Source organism: Mauremys reevesii, linkage group 4, assembly GCF_016161935.1.
Source record: "Mauremys reevesii isolate NIE-2019 linkage group 4, ASM1616193v1, whole genome shotgun sequence".
NCBI classification, from domain to species: domain Eukaryota; kingdom Metazoa; phylum Chordata; order Testudines; family Geoemydidae; genus Mauremys; species Mauremys reevesii.
The window spans coordinates 120,568,596-120,586,113 of record NC_052626.1 but is presented as its reverse complement, the minus strand read 5'-3'; the positions used below and the strand labels follow the sequence as shown (position 1 = coordinate 120,586,113).

The following is a 17,518-nucleotide window of genomic DNA, read 5'->3' as shown; positions in this document are numbered from 1 at the left end:
CTAGGGTCCAGAGTCAGCCCATGTTCCCCAGGAGTAGAGAAGCTGCTCCCATGTCATTGATCCTTGGTGGCACTAGTATGAGATGAATTTGGTGGGTCTCCAATCCAGCTCCTATATCACAAACCCACCACTAGCTTTTGCAGTAACTTGCAGACTCAGCTGGCAGGCGAAGAGCTGCTTGGGCTGTGGAGTGTGAATGACCCCTGACACCCCTAAAGGAAGTTCCCCTGGGATGAGGCCTGCTGGCAGGGCAGTGTGTCTGAGCAGTGTGCCCTACTATTGCCTTGTAAAAAGAGGATTCCATTCATCAGGGTCGTCAAAGAGATGCCTTCCACCAACATTAAATCCACCCACCATTTGTTTTATACTTCTGTATATGGTCATGCAAATTATCTCCAAATATGCAAATTAACACATTAAATAATTTGCATACAATGATTGGGTAACAGGAAGCTGGTCCTTATTCTCCATTGCACTAGATACACACATAAACCAAGCTCTGTTTCCTAGGAGACTCTGCAGAAGGAAGATCATCTTTCTATGCTAATGCCCAGAGCAAAATGTTCATGGAAATCCATCCAGAAAATATACCATAGAGGAGCAGGAGTTCCTCTTTCACAGGAATAATTGCCAGGAAGTGTTGGGAGCTCTTTAAAGTTGTGGAAATTGGGGAAGGCCCTCCTGACACTGTTGTCAGTGTGCCCCCAACTATATCACCATACAGAGATGCCTGCTGGGGAGTGGGTGATAGCAGGGTAATACCCGCATAGAGCCCCTTGCTGGGGAAGGAGATAGTAACACATGCACAATTCCTTTGCTGTGGGATGGGGGGGAAGGGGGATGGTAACAGAATAACACCCGCACAGATCCCCCTGCTGCGCGGGGGTTGGGGGAGGGGGAGGGGAAGGGGAATGGTAGCAGAGTAACACCTGCACAGAGCCTTCTATGGGGGAGGGGATGGTAACCATAGAATCATAGAAGATTAGGGTTGGAAGAGAACTCAGGAGGTCATCTAGTCCAACCCCCTGCTCAAAGCAGAAACAACCCCAACTATCTCTAGCTTGCTTCTTGCTTGCCTATATAAACCTGCCCCTGGAAATTTCCACTACTTGCATCCGAAGAAGTGGGTATTCACCCACGAAAGCTCATGCTGCAAAACGTCTGTTAGTCTATAAGGTGCCACAGGATTCTTTGCTGCTTCTACAGAACCAGACTAACACGGCTACCCCTCTGATACTTAACCCCAACTAAATCATCCCAGCCAGGGCTTTGTCAAGCTGGGCCTTAAAAATCTCTAAGGAAGGAGTTTCCACTACTTCCCTAGGTAACCCATTCCAGTACTTCACCACCCTACTAGTGAAATAGTTTTTCCTAATATCCAACATAGACCTCCCCCACTGCAACTTGAAACCATTGCTCCTTGTTCTGTCATCTGCCACCACTGAGAACAGCCAAGCTCCATCCTCTTTGGAACCCCCCTTCAGGTAGTTGAAAGCTGGTATCAAATCCCTCCTCACTCTTCTCTTCTGCAGACTAAACAATCCCAGTTCCCTCAGTCTCTCCTCATAAGTCATGTGCCCCAAGCCCCTAATCACTTTCGTTGCCCTCCGCTGGACTCTCTCCAATTTGTCCACATCCCTTCTGTAGTGGTAGGCCCAAAACTGGACACAGTATTCCAGATATAGCCTCACCAGTGCCAAAGAGAGGGGAATAATCACTTCCCTCGATCTGCTGGCAATGATCCTAATAATGCAGCCCAATATGCTATTAGCCTTTTTGGCAACAAGGGCACATTGTTGACTCATATCCAGTTTCTTGTCCATTATAATCTCCAGGTCCTTTTCTGCAGAGCTGCCGTGTAGCCAGTTGGTCCCCAGCCTGTAGCAGTGCATGGTATTCTTCCATCTTAGGTGCAGGATTCTGCACTTGTCCTTGTTGAACCTCATCAAATTTCTTTTGGCCCAATCCTTCAATTTGTTTGCGTCACTCTGGACCCTATCCCTACCTTCCAGCATATCTACCTCTCCCCCCAGCTTAGTGTCATTCGTGAACTTGCTGAAGGTGCAATCCATCTCATCATCCAGATCATCAATGAAGATGTTGAACAAACCTGCTTGATACCGGCTGCCAACTAGACATGGACCCATTGATCACTACCTGTTGAGCCCGATAATCTAGCCAGCTTTCTATCCACCTTATAGTCCATTCATCCAATCCACAGTTTTTTAACTTGCTGGCAAGAATACTGTAGGAGACTGTATCAAAAGCTTTGCTAAAGTCAAGATATATCACATCCACTGCTTTCCCCTCATCCACAGAGCCAGTTATCTCCTCATAGAAGGCATTCAGGTTGGTCAGGCACGACTTAACCTTGGGGAATCCATGTTGACTGTTGCTGATCACCTTCCTCTCCTCCAAGTGCTTCAAAATTGATTCCTTGAGGACCTGCTCCAAGATTTTTCCAGGAACTAAGGTGAGGCTGACTGGTCTGTAGTTTCCCAGATTCTCCTTCCTCTCTCTTTTAAAGATGAACACTACATTAGTCTTTTTCCTAATGTCTGGGACCTCCCTTGATAGCCATGAGTTTTCAGAGATAATGGCCAATGGCTCTGCAATCACAACAGCCAACAACCTCAGCACCCTCAGATGCATTGTATCCACCCCCATGGACTTGTGCATGTCCAGCTTTTCTAAATAGTCCTTAACCTGTTATTTCACCACTGAGGGCTGCTTACCTCCTCCCCATACTGTGCTGCAGTCTGTGAAGACCGAGGCAAAAAAAAAGCATTGAGTACTTCAGCTTTTTTCACATCATCTATCACTAGATAGCCTCCCCCATTCATTAAGGGTCCCACATTTTCCCTGACCTTTTTCTTGTTGCTAAAATAGCTGTAGAACCCCTTCTTGTTACCCTTCACATCCCTTGCTATCTGCAACTCCAGTTGTGCTTTGGCCTTCCTGATTACACCCCTGCATGCTTGAGCAATATTTTTGTACTCCTCCTGAGTCATCTGTCCAAGTTTCCACTTCTTGTAAGCTTCCTTTTTGTGTTTAAGCTCATTGAAGATTTCTCTTTAGCCAAGCTGGTCGCCTGCCATATTTGCTATTCTTTCTGTACATCAGGATGGTTTGTTCCTGCATCCTCAATAAGACTTTTTTAAAATACAGCCAGCTCTCCTGGACTCCTTTCCCCGTCATATAAGCCTCCCAGGGGATCCTGCCTATCAGTTCCCTGTGGGAGTCAAAGTCCGCTTTTCTGAAGTCCAGGGTCCATATTCTGCTGCTCCTCTCTTCCTTATGTCAGGATCCTGAACTCAACCATCTCTTGGTCACTGCTCCCCAGATTGCCACTCACTTCTACTTCCCCTACCAATTCTTCCCTGTTAACACACGCACAGATCCTGCTGCTGTGGGAGAGCGGGGGGAGGAAGAAAGGGAATGGTAGTAGAGTAACACCTGCACAGAGCCCCCTGTTGGGGAGGGGATAGTAGCAGAGTAACACACACACAGATCTGGCTGCTGTGGGGCCTGTGGGAGGGTGATGGCAGCAGAGTAATACCCACACAGAGCCCCCTGCTGCGGTGGGAAGGGGGAGGTAAGCAGAATAACACCTGCACAGAGCCCCCTGCAGAGGAGGAATGGTAGCAGAGTGACGTTCCTACAGAGCCCTCTGCTGAGCAGGTAGTAGACAGGGGCCCACACAGGGCCACTTACAGAGGAGAGGCATCAGCAGCTGGGATATTTCTTTTCCTCTGCCCCTCCAGCTGCCTGAAGGAATGTGCACCAGACCTTCAGGGTCTCCTGCTCCCACTGGTTTGCTGTAGTGCCAGGAACAATCAGTTGCACACATACAAAATGGGAAATGACTGCCTAGGAAGGAGTACTGCAGAAAGGGAGCTGGGGGTCATAGTGGATCACAAGCTAAATATGAGTCAACAGTGTAATGCTGTTGCAAAATAAGCAAACATCATTCTGGGATGTATTCGCAGGAGTACTGTAAGCAAGACATGAGAAGTAATTCTTCCGCTCTACTCCGCGCTGATTAGGCCTCACCTGCAGTATTGTGTCCAGTTCTGGGCACCACATTTCAGGAAGGATGTGGACAAATTGGAGAAAGTCCAGAGAAGAGCAACAAAAATGATTAAAGGCTAGAAAACATGACCTATGAGGGAAGATTGAAAAAATTGGGTTTGTTTAGTCTCAAGAAGAGAAGACTGAGAAGGGACATGATAACAGTTTTCAAGTACATAAAAGGTTGTTACAAGGAGGAGGGAGAAAAATTGTTCTTCTTAACTTCTGAGGATAGGACAAGAAGCAATGGGCTTAAATTGCAGCAAGGGCCGTTTAGGTTGGACATTAGGAAAAACTTCCTAACTGTCAGAGTGGTTAAGCACTTGAATAAATTGCCTAGGGAGGTGGTGGAATCTCCATCATTGGGAATTTTTAAGAGCAGGTTGGACAAACACCTGTCAGGGATGGTCTAGATAATACTTAGTCCTGCCATGAGTGCAGGGGACTGGACTAAATGACCTCTCGAGATCCCTTCCAGTTCTATGATTCTATGAATATGCAGCTGACACACAGTTCTACCTTCCTTCACTGCATATGACCACACCACTACCACCAATATGAGCCAATGTTTGGATGAGATCAGCTCATGGATGTAGGGTTGCCAGGTGTCCCAGTCAAAAAGGGAAACCATCTGTGTCCAGTCAGTTACACAAAAAGTCCGATTACATGCAGTAACTGGCCACCACCAGGGGGCAGTAAGAACAGCAGCTGCTGCTGGAGTCTGGAGGAGCTCTGCTTACTAGCCGCTGCTGCTCTTCCTGCCCCACAGCCTGATGGAGAGAACCGGCTGGCTCCTGGACCGGGCTCCAAAGTAGGTACCTGCGCTGCCCAGGGAGTGGAACCTGTCTGCCCCCCCCACTCGCTGTGCCCCAATTTCCCCACCTCTCGCTCCAGGGATAGATCCCTGCCACCTTGCTGTGCCCCAGTTTCCCCATCCCAGCCCCTCGCTTCAGGGACTGACCCCTGCCGTGCCCCGCTGTGCCCCAATTGGGCAGGCGGGTAGGCTCCGCATCAGCTCCTCCAAGCCTGGCTCTGCAGGGCATAGGTGAGTCCCATGGGACAATGGGATTGAGAAACTTGCCTCATGTGAAACTGTTCCTGTCCCATAAGGCATTGCAAACCCTTCCCAAAGCACCCTGCGATAGTTTCCCACAGTGTACTGCTCTCTGTGCCGATGCAAGAGCTGCTAGTGTGGATGGGCTCTGCTGACACAAGGAGCATAGTGTGGACATGCAACAGAGGTTTAGTTAAAACGGTTGCTGTATGTCGGCATAACTTTTGTCAACAAAACTCTGTAGTGTAGACAAGGCCTACATTACGACAAACTCCTCACAGGTGCCTTGCTGGGTGCTGTGAAAGGGAGCAGTGTTGGGCTGTGCAGACCCAGCACTGTTCCTGCACGGTGGGAATGCCTTCAGGGGACACTGCAGCCCTTGCACACCACTGGAGAAGAGAAGAGGAGCTGCAGGTAGGGCTGGACTCTGAAAGCTGAAGGACTGTGGACAGCAACACTGTGATTTGATGGATAAGACTGGAGATCTACGTTTTCTTCCTGGTTCTGCCACTTTACCTCACTGGGCTTCAGTTACTTTTTTGTAAAATAGTTCCCTGCCTCATAAGGGTGCTGTGAGGCCTCCCTAAGTAAGGTTTTGGAAGTGCACAATATTGCTAGGCCAGGCAGTGATGGTGATGCAATGGTGAGAAGTGCCATGGAAATGTCAAGAAATCAGAGGTGAGTTCTGGTTCAGCCCCCCTGCTCCCAGCCCAGGGCCCCAGCTTGCATGCAAATGAGCCATGCATTCTTGAAGGAACAATGGGTCAGGCCTCTCTCTACACAGTTATAGAACTTTTCACCATGTGGAGTAACTCTCCAGGTTACAGTACAACAGGGTTTGCACCATGTGGAGTACAGTGCAGTTTGTAGTGTAAAGGGGAGGTTGCACCATTCTGAGTAACACTGTATCTTAAAGTCTAACAGGGTTTGCACAATGTGGAGTAACACCACAGCTTAAGTAAAATGGGATTTGCACCATGCAGGATAACACAGCAGCTTACAGTGTACCAGGGTTTGTACAGCACAGGGTAACTCTGCAACTTACAGTGTAATGGGGTTTGCACCACACAGAATACCATTGCAGCTTACAGTTTAATAGTGTTTGGACCACATTTCAGTGCGGGGAGGGTAACATTGTCCTTTAAATCGGCTTCGGTACCCAATGACTGGAAGTTAGCTAATGTAACGCCAATATTTAAAAAGGGCTCTAGGGGTGATCCCGGCAATTACAGACCTAAGTCTAACGTCGGTACCGGGCAAATTAGTTGAAACAATAGTAAAGAATAAAATTGTCAGACACATAGAAAAACATAAACTCTTGAGCAATAGTCAACATGGTTTCTGTAAAGGGAAATCGTGTCTTACTAATCTATTAGAGTTCTTTGAAGGGGTCAACAAACATGTGGACAAGGGGGATCCAGTGGACATAGTGTACTTAGATTTCCAGAAAGCCTTTGACAAGGTCCCTCACCAAAGGCTCTTAACGTAAATTAAGCTGTCATGGGATAAAAGGAAAGGTCCTTTCATGGATTGAGAACTGGTTAAAGGACAGGGAACAAAGGGTAGGAATTAATGGTAAATTCTCAGAATGGAGAGGTGTAACTACTGGTGTTCCCCAAGGGTCAGTCCTGGGACCAATCCTATTCAATTTATTCATAAATGATCTGGAGAAAGGGGTAAACAGTGAGGTGGCAAAGTTTGCAGATGATACTAAACTACTCAAGATAGTTAAGACCAAAGCAGATTGTGAAGAACTTAAAAAAGATCTCACAAAACTAAGTGATTGGGCAACAAAATGGCAAATGAAATTTAATGTGGATAAATGTAAAGTAATGCACATTGGAAAAAATAACCCCAACTATACATACAACATGATGGGGGCTAATTTAGCTACAACGAGTCAGGAAAAAGATCTTGGAGTCATCGTGGATAGTTCTCTGAAGATGTCCACGCAGTGTGCAGAGGCGGTCAAAAAAGCAAACAGGATGTTAGGAATCATTAAAAAGGGGATAGAGAATAAGACTGAGAATATATTATTGCCCTTATATAAATCCATGGTACGCCCACATCTCGAATACTGTGTACAGATGTGGTCTCCTCACCTCAAAAAAGAGATACTAGCACTAGAAAAGGTTCAGAAAAGAGCAACTAAAATGATTAGGGGTTTAGAGAGGGTCCCATATGAGGAAAGATTAAAGAGGCTAGGACTCTTCAGTTTGGAAAAGAGAAGACTAAGGGGGGACATGATAGAGGTATATAAAATCATGAGTGATGTTGAGAAAGTGGATAAGGAAAAGTTATTTACTTATTCCCATAATACAAGAACTAGGGGTCACCAAATGAAATTAATAGGCAGCAGGTTTAAAACAAATAAAAGGAAGTTCTTCTTCACGCAGCGCACAGTCAACTTGTGGAACTCCTTACCTGAGGAGGTTGTGAAGGCTAGGACTATAACAATGTTTAAAAGGGGACTGGATAAATTCATGGTGGCTAAGTCCATAAATGGCTATTAGCCAGGATGGGTAAGAATGGTGTCCCTAGCCTCTGTTCGTCAGAGGATGAAGATGGATGGCAGGAGAGAGATCACTTGATCATTGCCTGTTAGGTTCACTCCCTCAGGGGCACCTGGCATGGGCCACTGTCGGTAGACAGATACTGGGCTAGATGGACCTTTGGTCTGACCCGGTACGGCCTTTCTTATGTTCTTATGTTCTTATTGCATCTTACACTGTAAAAGGGTTTGTATCAGGCGGAGGTAACACTGACGCTTCCAGTGTAACAGGGTTTGCACCACATGGGGTGTAACACAACTTATAGTGTTAACAGGGTATGCACCACATGAGAGAGGGTGGTAACTCTACAGTTGACAGTGTTTGCACCACATGGGGGTGGGGTAATACTTCAGCTTACAATGTAACATGATTTGCAGGGGGTGGTGGGGGTAACACTGTAATATATAGTATCAGAGGGGTAGCCGTGTAAGTCTGGATCTGTAAAAGCGGCAAAGAGTTCTGTGGCACCTTATAGACTAACAAACGTATTGGAGCATGAGCTTTCGTGGGTGAATACCCACTTCACCCACGTACATGCATCCGACAAAGTGGGTATTCACCCACGAAAGCGCATGCTCCAATACGTTTGTTAGTCTATAAGGTGCCAAAGAACTCTTTGCCGCTACTGCAGTATATAATGTAACGGCCTGCACTGTGCATGACAGGATTGCATTGCACAGGATAACACTACACCTTATAGTGTAATTGCACCATGCACGGGATCAGTGCAGTGTACAGCGTAAAAGGATTTGCATCCCATGGAGTAACATTGCAGCTGACAGCAAAGTGGGGTTCGGGCCTCGGCTCAGTGACCCGCAGCTTACAAAGCAAGCTACAAACGTGCTCCCTCCCGTGGATTGGCCAGTGTGCAGAGCGTGGTCATTTTATCCCCACGCACGCCTCGCAGCTCTTGCAAGCCTCTTGCTCCCGGGCCCGAACGGAGCAGAGGCCATTTTGGAAATCCTGGGAGGTGGGTGGGCGCACACACCCTCCAGGGCTGGGGTACAGGGTCTGTTGCTGGGCAACAGGAGAGGGTTCCGTTGCTGGGTAACGAAGGGCGGGGTCTGCGCGGGGTCACGTCACCAGCGTGCGCCGGGTGGTGCCGCGCGGCCGCAGCGGAGCCCAGAGCTGGCGGTTGGCGCGGCGGAGGCGGCTGGGCCCCGGCGAGCAGCTCTGGGTGCGCTGCTGCCCCCGCCCACGTTCCGTTTAGCGGGATCGGGCCCCGCGCCAGCCTCCGCGCGCAGGGGTCCCCTCAGCTGAGCCGCCCGGCCCGGGGGCCGCCGTGACTCTCCCGGGCGCCCCCAGTGCTGGGAGAGCCCCGGCCAGGCGCCCGGGAGCTGGGCCCTCCCGTGCCGCCATGGCCCCCAAGGACATCATGACCAACTCCCACGCCAAGTCCATCCTGAACGCCATGAACGCCCTGCGGAAGAGCAGCACGCTCTGCGACGTGACTCTGCGCGTGGAGCAGAAGGACTTCGCCGCGCACCGCATTGTGCTGGCGGCCTGCAGCGACTACTTCTGCGCCATGTTCACTAGCGAGGTAGGGCGGGAGCCGCTTGCTGCGCCCAGCGCTGGCAGGTGTCTTGGCCAGAGCGCTCTCGTGCCGAGCCCCAGGATGGCTGCGTTGGGGTTTTGTCAAACTCCTGAGGGCTGAAAGGTTTTGCTGAGAGCATCCCCCGGCGCACTGCCATGGTAGCGCTTAGCCCCCTTGTCCTGAGTACAGCCAGAGACAGTCCCTGTCCCTCAGAGCTTACAGCCTGTCATAGAGAAGACTGAGAAATGGTTGGGAGGGAAGAGGTACAGACAAGAGAGGGGATTGGCTTATGGTCATACAACAGGTCAGTGGCAGAACCATAGCGCTGAGCTCCAGGTCTAGTGCCCTATTCACTGGACCAGGCTCTTCTTCATAATATTTGATAATGATTTACACTAATTGCACATTCTTTCTTTGCAAAATGCTGAAAGGCGATAATGTTTGAGCTGCAGTTCACTGTTTGGTTCAGATTGCTAAATAGGCATGCTGTCTGTGGCTTTGATTCAAACTTAATGCTGGAGCAGATAGAAAAAAAACATGAAGGGGGCAGTAAGGGATTGTGGAACTGGGTTTATAAAAGATACATTTCTGTTGCCTCTTCTTACCAGAGAAGAGAAGATAATTTCCTTTTTCTAGTAGCCTCCGAGTTGGTATGGAGAGAACATGCTGAAGCAAATGGAGAGTCTATCTCCCTACAATGCCAGTAGCCCTTTCTGGAGATACCATTTCTCCCCAGATCTTAGCAAAAGATGTAAATAGATATATGCCTTTACCTTATGTTTCCTCATTTTCACGATTTTCAATTTTGCATTGTTGTCCTTCAGCAACCTTGGCTGGCTTTTATGCAGTGTTTGTGTAGCTGAATATGTGATTTTAAAAAATTGGAGTGAATTTATTGCTGGTAAATATACAGGATTCGCTTTTCTGGAGATTGATGCTCTCTATCCAACAATAGTCACAACATGGGCAGCAAGCAATACAAATTTCCCCGTACACCAGCCACTAACTCCCTGTCAGTGAAATTTAGCCCTTATCAGAGGGAACACACCTAGCAGTAGCAAAGTCAGTCCTTGGGACCTCTGCTGAGACTGCCAGTAAGGGCCAATGGCAGCAGTGATTAGTGTGCATTAGGAACTAGGCTGAAACCGTTTCTCCATGACCCCCACAACACACCTTTCAAGATCCATGGGTCCTACACATCATGTGGTATACCTCATCCAGCGTATTAAGGGTATGTCTACATTGCAGTCAAACCCACGGCTGGCCTGTGCCAGCTGATTTCAGCTCATGCTCCTTGGCCTAAGGAGCTGTTTAATTGCCGTGTAAATGTTTAGGCTGGAGCTCAGCCTCTAGGACCTTGTAAGGTGGGAGGGTCCCAGAGCTTGGGCTGAAACCCATGCTGAACCATCTACACTGTAGTTAAACAGCACCTTAGCCTGAGGCCCACAAGCCCAAGTCAGCTGGGACGGGCCAGCTGCAAGTGTCTAATTACCGTGAAGGCATATCCTAAATACCCCAATAACTATGTGGGTGAAATGAAACAATCAAACTCTCAAATGAACTCTCACAGGGCAGGTCTACAGTTAAAATGCTGCATCAGTGCAGCTGCGCCGCTGTAGCAGTTAAATGAAGACATTTCTGTGTTGACAGGAGAGCTGCTCCCATCGGTGTAGTTAATCCATCTCTGCGATGCGGAAGCTACGTTGATGGGATAAGCTCTCCTGCCGACATAACGTTGCCTACATCAGGGGTTAAGTCAGTATAACTATGTTGCTCGGGTGTGGATTTTTTGTAGTTATACCAATATAAGTTTGTAGTGTAGACCTGGCCACAAAAAAATGAGAATACAAAAACACCATATTACTCGTGGGTGGACACGTCACAAAATGATCATTCCATACCTGACCTCTTAGAAGAAACCTGCACAACATCTTCAAAAGATGAGCCTGGGAGCTTACATTCATAATTTTGTTAGATAGTAAAAATGAAGAACTCAATAAAGACATTGGATTTATAGCTCATTTCAACAATCTGTAATCCACTATCCCTCTTTTGTCCTACCACTGCGAGGTATTAACTGTTCACTTCACCTTGAATGGTCTCTTGCAACATGTTAACGCCTTTCCTTAAGAATATGTTCCGTCTTGTATTAAGCTGTGGCACTCTGAGTACCTTTTCCAGACCTGAAGAAGAGCTCTGTGTAAGCTCTTCAGGAAAGATTATTTCCTTTCACCGACAGAATTTGGTCCAATAAAAGATACTACCTCACCCACCTTTGTCTCTAATAACCAAATAGAATCACAGGCCATGCTTCTGTCTAGTTTCCTTCTTCTCCCTGAGTTTTTAATATTTACTTTAAACATTTTAAATCCCTGTTTTAATGTTAATTTTTCTCCTTCTCTGCTTTACAGGAGGAGAAGAAGCCACTGATCAACTGTTGAATCCCTGGCTGTTGACAGCACTTTTTCGCTGCCTCTGTGCTGAGTGGAGTGGGGAAGCTAAAACAACCCTTCAGTTTTAACTTCAAAGTTCTTCCTCATTGTGAAAACTGAGGGGCGGTTTCAGCGTGTTTGTACCCCTACTTCCTGATTTTGCACTGGGACTTCTGTCTCTGAGGAGTCTATCACAACATCCAAGGATGCTCTAAGAGCTGATCACTGGCTCCGATCCTGAAAAGCCCGTATGGTTTCAATGATTAGCAAAAGTCCTCTCTAGAAACTGTTTTGTCTGGTAAAAACAACATGTAGAAACATCTTTCTCATTTTGAAAATAAACTACCTTTGAGTCTGTTCAGGTTTTTGTTTGGGCATCATCACTGTAGCGTGAGCACTTTCCAATAGTGCATTAAGCCGCAGGACTAGCATTTGTCATGTTTCTTTTTTCTCTCCAAGATGAAATTGTAGTTTTTTGTTTGGGTTTTTTTAATCATTTAATGTGTCCTGTGTGTCTATATCAGCAAAGGCAAGGTGGAAGAAAGCCTTGCAGTCAGAGCAGAAGGTGGTGATGCTTTGGTTCGATGACCTTGGGCTTGCCCTAAGAAAGCCCTGTCTCCTGCACAGGATGAGCAGTACTCCTGGGGGACAGCAACTTTGTGCCTGAGAAATGGAGCTGCCTGCATTCCTTGTCCAGGAGCTTTAAGTGATCTTTTAGGTATCCTAGGCCCAAACCATTGATGTTGCTAAAGGTCTTATAACTCCTTGAACCTTTTCTAATAGCACTAAACCATATTGAGATGTGCTTTCCTGGACCTTCCTAAGGCATTCAGGAAAGCATGGGTTTTTGGTTTATTGCCTGAATAAAGATAGTAAAAATTCTAATCCTGGTCCCTTGTCACCCTAATTGGTGCTGGATGAACAGAACTAAGTGAATGCACTTGATAGTAAATATGAGGTAAATGATCTTAAATATTTCCAAGATATAGAGCTACATTAGGTGATTTAACAGCACTACATTTATACTAAAGAGAAACTTACCAAATCTCATTCCATTCTCTTAGCAATAGTCTGAATATCATTTGCTGTGCACTTGTGTGTAGACAATAACTGAATCCAGTATAAGCAGCAAAGAATCCTGTGGCACCTTATAGACTAACAGACGTTTTGCAGCATGAGCTTTCGTGGGTGAATACCCACTTCTTCGGATGCAAGTAGTGAAATTTCCAGGGACAGGTATATATAAGCAAGCAAGAAGCAAGCTAGAGATAACGAGGTTAGATCAATCAGGGAGGATGAGGCCCTGTCCTAGCAGTTGAGGTGTGAAAAGGATAAATGGACACAAATCAGACATTAGGAATGGCAATATACAAAAACCTGTAGGAGAACACTTCAACCTCCCTGGCCACACAATAGCAGATCTTAAGGTGGCCATCCTGCAGCAAAAAAACTTTAGGGCCAGACTTCAAAGAGAAACTGCTGAGCTCCAGTTCATCTGCAAATTTGACACCATCAGCTCAGGATTAAATAAAGACTGTGAATGGCTTGCCAATTACAGAACCAGTTTCTCCTCCCTTGGTTTTCACACCTCAACTGCTAGAACAGGGCCTCATCCTCCCTGATTGATCTAACCTCGTTATCTCTAGCTTGCTTCTTGCTTGCTTATATATACCTGTCCCTGGAAATTTCCACTACTTGCATCCGAAGAAGTGGGTATTCACCCACGAAAGCTCATGCTGCAAAACGTCTGTTAGTCTATAAGGTGCCACAGGATTCTTGAATCCAGTATGTGTTCAGTATTATTAGGTTTGTTCTTGGTCATTTTTTTTTTAAATGATGATAATGGAAAAATGATGGTAGGGTCCCCTCAGATACCCAGTCTAACTTCAAACTACCCATATATTGATTAATGGAGATGAGACTTTCATCCTAGATGCATGCACTCTGATTTCATAGCACTGTTTGCTGCCTGGGCTGGTGAATGGAGGCTAAGGCAGAACATTCTCAAGAAATAAATGATTCCAAAATAATACAGATTTATAAAGCAAGGTCAGCTCCTCACACTGAATGTGTTAAAGGTCTTCATTCAACAGGGCATTGAGGCAGAAGGAATCATGGTGATGCAGTGGCTTATAATCTCTTTTATGGAAGATCATTTACAAGCAAGCTAAATGTTTTTGTGGTATTTGAAAGAGCCAAAATGAAGCAGAGTTTGGATGTCCTTGAATAAAAATCCCACCTGATAACCACAGAGACAGGCGGTATAGTTCTTGCAGATTGTAGGTGCTGTTCTTGATAATCTGGGCATTGAATTACTGCCAGTGTGTTATGAAATAGTAGCTATTGCTACCTTCTCATGATTAAAGTTGCTAGTGAGTATCTGAGTCCAGCTTTCCCCAACTGCCCTTCTTCCTGGTCCACAAGCAGAGGCTTCCAAATTGGTAGACTGGGTTTGGGGCCAAGGAAGAATTTTTCTACCAGATTTAAAGTGAATTGGATCAAGAGTGTTTCCTAACTATTCTAAATACTGGAGCTCTTCAAAATCTGAAAAGTTTGTGTGTTTTGGCACTTAGTTTCAAGAAAAGTTGAGAGAGAGAGAGCATGCATGCTTAGTTTTCTGGTCTCATCTAGTTTAAGAGTTGATGTCCAAGTCCAAAGCTTAGGTGAGTAAAAAGCTAAGAATTTAAATAGGAGCTTCACGTGCCAGCCCAGAAGGCAGAGGAGGTAGCTGAGCAGGGATGGGTTCTTTGCTCCTCAGGACACCTGTATGCACTGTGTAAAGCCGAGGAAAATGACTGTGGGGAGCAGACTAGGAAGTCTTTGCCCCTTCACTTTCTTGGCATCCCTAGTCCCCCTTCAGATCCTGTCTCCTTGCTTTGCTTCCTGTACCTATATCATCCTCAGCAGACCTGCTAAGATGTTTACTTCCTGCTTATTTCAGGATGTTTACAGAAGTTGGAGAGGTATAGGGAAAGTATAGCGCTTGGGGACAGTAAGGTCAAAGATGGGAGAGTCACTCCTTCCTCTTTTTCATGAGCCTTGGGTGGGGCTCTTCAGGGACGTCCTACAATCCTTATTCTGTTCCTCAGCCCCCAACAAGACTACACATTGGCTTTGCATGGTTGACAACTCTGTCTAGTTCACTGGAGAGAGGGGTGTGTGCTTTGATTCTCCAAAGCATTGGCCCAAGTGCAGCACCATTCCTGCACTCCTTAGATTTTCATGTTTGGCTTTCCATCATCCACTCTTCTCAGTTTCCCATCCTCATCCTTGGTGACCTCAATCTCCACATTGATACCCTCCCCACCACACACACACCTGACTTCTTGTCCTCCTGTCTTATGATTTTAAACCATGATATAGCTTGCTCACTTACCAAAATGGCCAGTCACCTGATTTTGTTTTCACTAAAAAACTGGTTCCTTCTTGATTTCTCTGTATCCAAAAGCTTCTTCAGTCAGAAAATCTGTCCTGGTAAAGAAGGGATGTGAAAGCAGCAATTTTATCAAATGGAAAAAGAGAAAGTTGATAGTAGTAAATTAGCAGTTATGCAGTGCAGACAATTGATAAGGCAGAAAGTAAAAGCATTATTGGGGGAAAAAAATACACAGTAAGATGTTAGTTGGCTAATTTATAATCCATTTGACAGATCTCAAAAAGTAACTAAATGGGGACTCATCATCTAAAAACATATTTAATAGTGTAACTAACTTACCTTGGGACATGCTGGATTCTCCATCTCTTGGAGTCTTTAAATCAGGAATCGATGTCTGTTTCTAAGAGACATGCTGTAACTCACCAGAAGTTATGGGCTTGAAGTCCTGCACTTAGGAAGGAAGAATCCCATGCACCGCTGCAGGCTGGGGACTGACTGGCTAAGCAGCAGTTCTGCAGAAAAGGACCTGGGAATTACAGTGGATGAGAAGCTGGATATGAGTCAGCAGTGTGCCCTTGTTGCCAAGAAGGCCAACGGCATATTGGGCTGTATGAGTAGGAGTATTGCCAGCAGATTGAAGAAGTGATTATTCCCCTCCATTCGGCACTGATGAGGCCATATCTGGAGTATTGTGCCCAGTTTTCGTCCCCCTACTACAGAAGGTATGTGGACAAATTGGAGAGAGTCCAGCGGAGGGCAACAAAAATGATTAGGGGGCTGGGGCACATGACTTACAAGGAGAGGCTGAGGGAACTGGGGTTATTTAGTCTGCAGAAGAGAAGAGTGAGGGGGGATTTGATAGCAGCCTTCAACTACCTGAAGGAGGGGTTCCAAAGAGGATGGAGCTAGACTGTTCTCAAGTGGTGGCAGATGACAGAACAAGGAGGGGAGACGGTTGGGAGAGGTCCTGGTGCTCTCCACGCCAAATTTATACATTGGGAGCGAGAACAACAAGATAACAACAGATATAGCCAGAGGGGGGCAGGCAGGTGTAAGGAAGAGGCGGGGGACGGATACTAGATCTACAGGTCATACTGGTAGTACTGTGTCCCTACCGAGTTGGGTGAAAAGAGTGAGAGGAGCCCAACAGCAAAAATTAGGATGTTTGTTCACCAATGCAAGAAGCTTAGGTAATAAAATGGAGGAACTGGAGCTCTTGGTCCGAGAATTGAAGCCGGATATCGTAGGAATAACCTAGTGGAACGGTAGCCATGACTGGAGTACAGGTATGGAAGGGTATGTGCTGTTTAGGAAAGACCGATGCAAAGGTAAAGGGGGGGGAGTAGCATTGTATATCAATAATGAGGTGAAATGTAATGAAATAACTAGCAATGCAATGGATAATACGGAGTCTGTCTGGGCAATGGTCACATTGGGGAAGAAAACTACTAGAGCCTCACCGGGATAGTGATTGGGGTGTGCTATAGACATGGGATCTACCCTAGAGACGGATAGAGAGCTCTTTAATGTTTTTAAGGAGGTAAACACTAATAGGAACTGCTTGATCATGGGGGATTTTAACTTCCCGGATATAGATTGGGAAACAAATGCTAGTAACAATAATAGGGCTCAGCTTTTCCTAGACGTGATAGCTGATGAATTCTTTCATCAAGTGATTGCTGAACCGACGAGGGGGGATGCCATTTTAGATCTGGTTTTGGTGAGCAACGAGGACCTTGTTGAGGAAATAGTTGTAGGGGACAACCTTGGCTCGAGTGATCATGAGCTAATTCGTTTCAAAATAAATGAGAGGATAATCAATAGTGCATCTGAGACTAGGGTTTATGATTTCAAAAGGGCTAACTTTACTAAACTAAGGTGACTAGTTAGGAAGTAGACTGGCCTAACATATTTAGGGATCTAAGGGCAGATGACGCCTGGGGTTACTTCAGGTTGAAGTTGCAGGAGATGTCAGAGGCATGTATCCCAAGAAAGGGAAAACGGCTCGTAGGTAGCAGTTTTAGACCGAGCTGGATGAGCAAGCGTCTCAGAGGGTCATTAAGAAAAACAGAAAGCGTGCAAGGACTGGAAAATGGGAGGGATCAGCAAAGAAACCTACCTTATTGAGGTCAGAGGGTGTAGGGAAGCAGTGAGAAAGGCAAAGCAGCGGGTGGAGATGGACTTAGCGAAGGGGATTAAAACCAATAGCAAAAGGATTTTTAGCCATATAAATAGGAAGAAAACCAAGAAAGAAGAAGTGGGACCGCTTAAAACTTTGAACGGAGTGGAGCTTAGGGATAATCTTGGAATGGCACAATATCTGACCAAATATTTTGACTCGGTCTGCAATGAGGCTAATGAAGGGCTAAGGAATAGTGATACAGGGACCGATGGGAATGAGGATATGGGGTAGACATTATGGTATCGGAGGTGAAAGCCAAACTTGAACAGCTTAACGGAAGTAAATCGGGGGGCCCGGATAATCTTCATCCTAGAATA

General features: G+C 46.3%; 1 protein-coding gene across 2 annotated transcripts in view; it reads left to right on the top strand.

Moving 5' to 3' along the window:
• The first annotated feature begins 8,761 nt into the window (after positions 1-8,761).
• Positions 8,762-17,518, top strand: part of KLHL12 (kelch like family member 12) — a 75,656-nt gene continuing 66,899 nt past the window's right edge. For both annotated transcript variants that reach the window (XM_039535880.1, XM_039535879.1), the window contains exon 1: positions 8,762-9,217. In XM_039535880.1, coding sequence (XP_039391814.1) covers positions 9,035-9,217 — 183 coding nt within the window. In that variant the 5' untranslated portion in view covers positions 8,762-9,034. The remainder of the gene's footprint in view (positions 9,218-17,518) is intronic.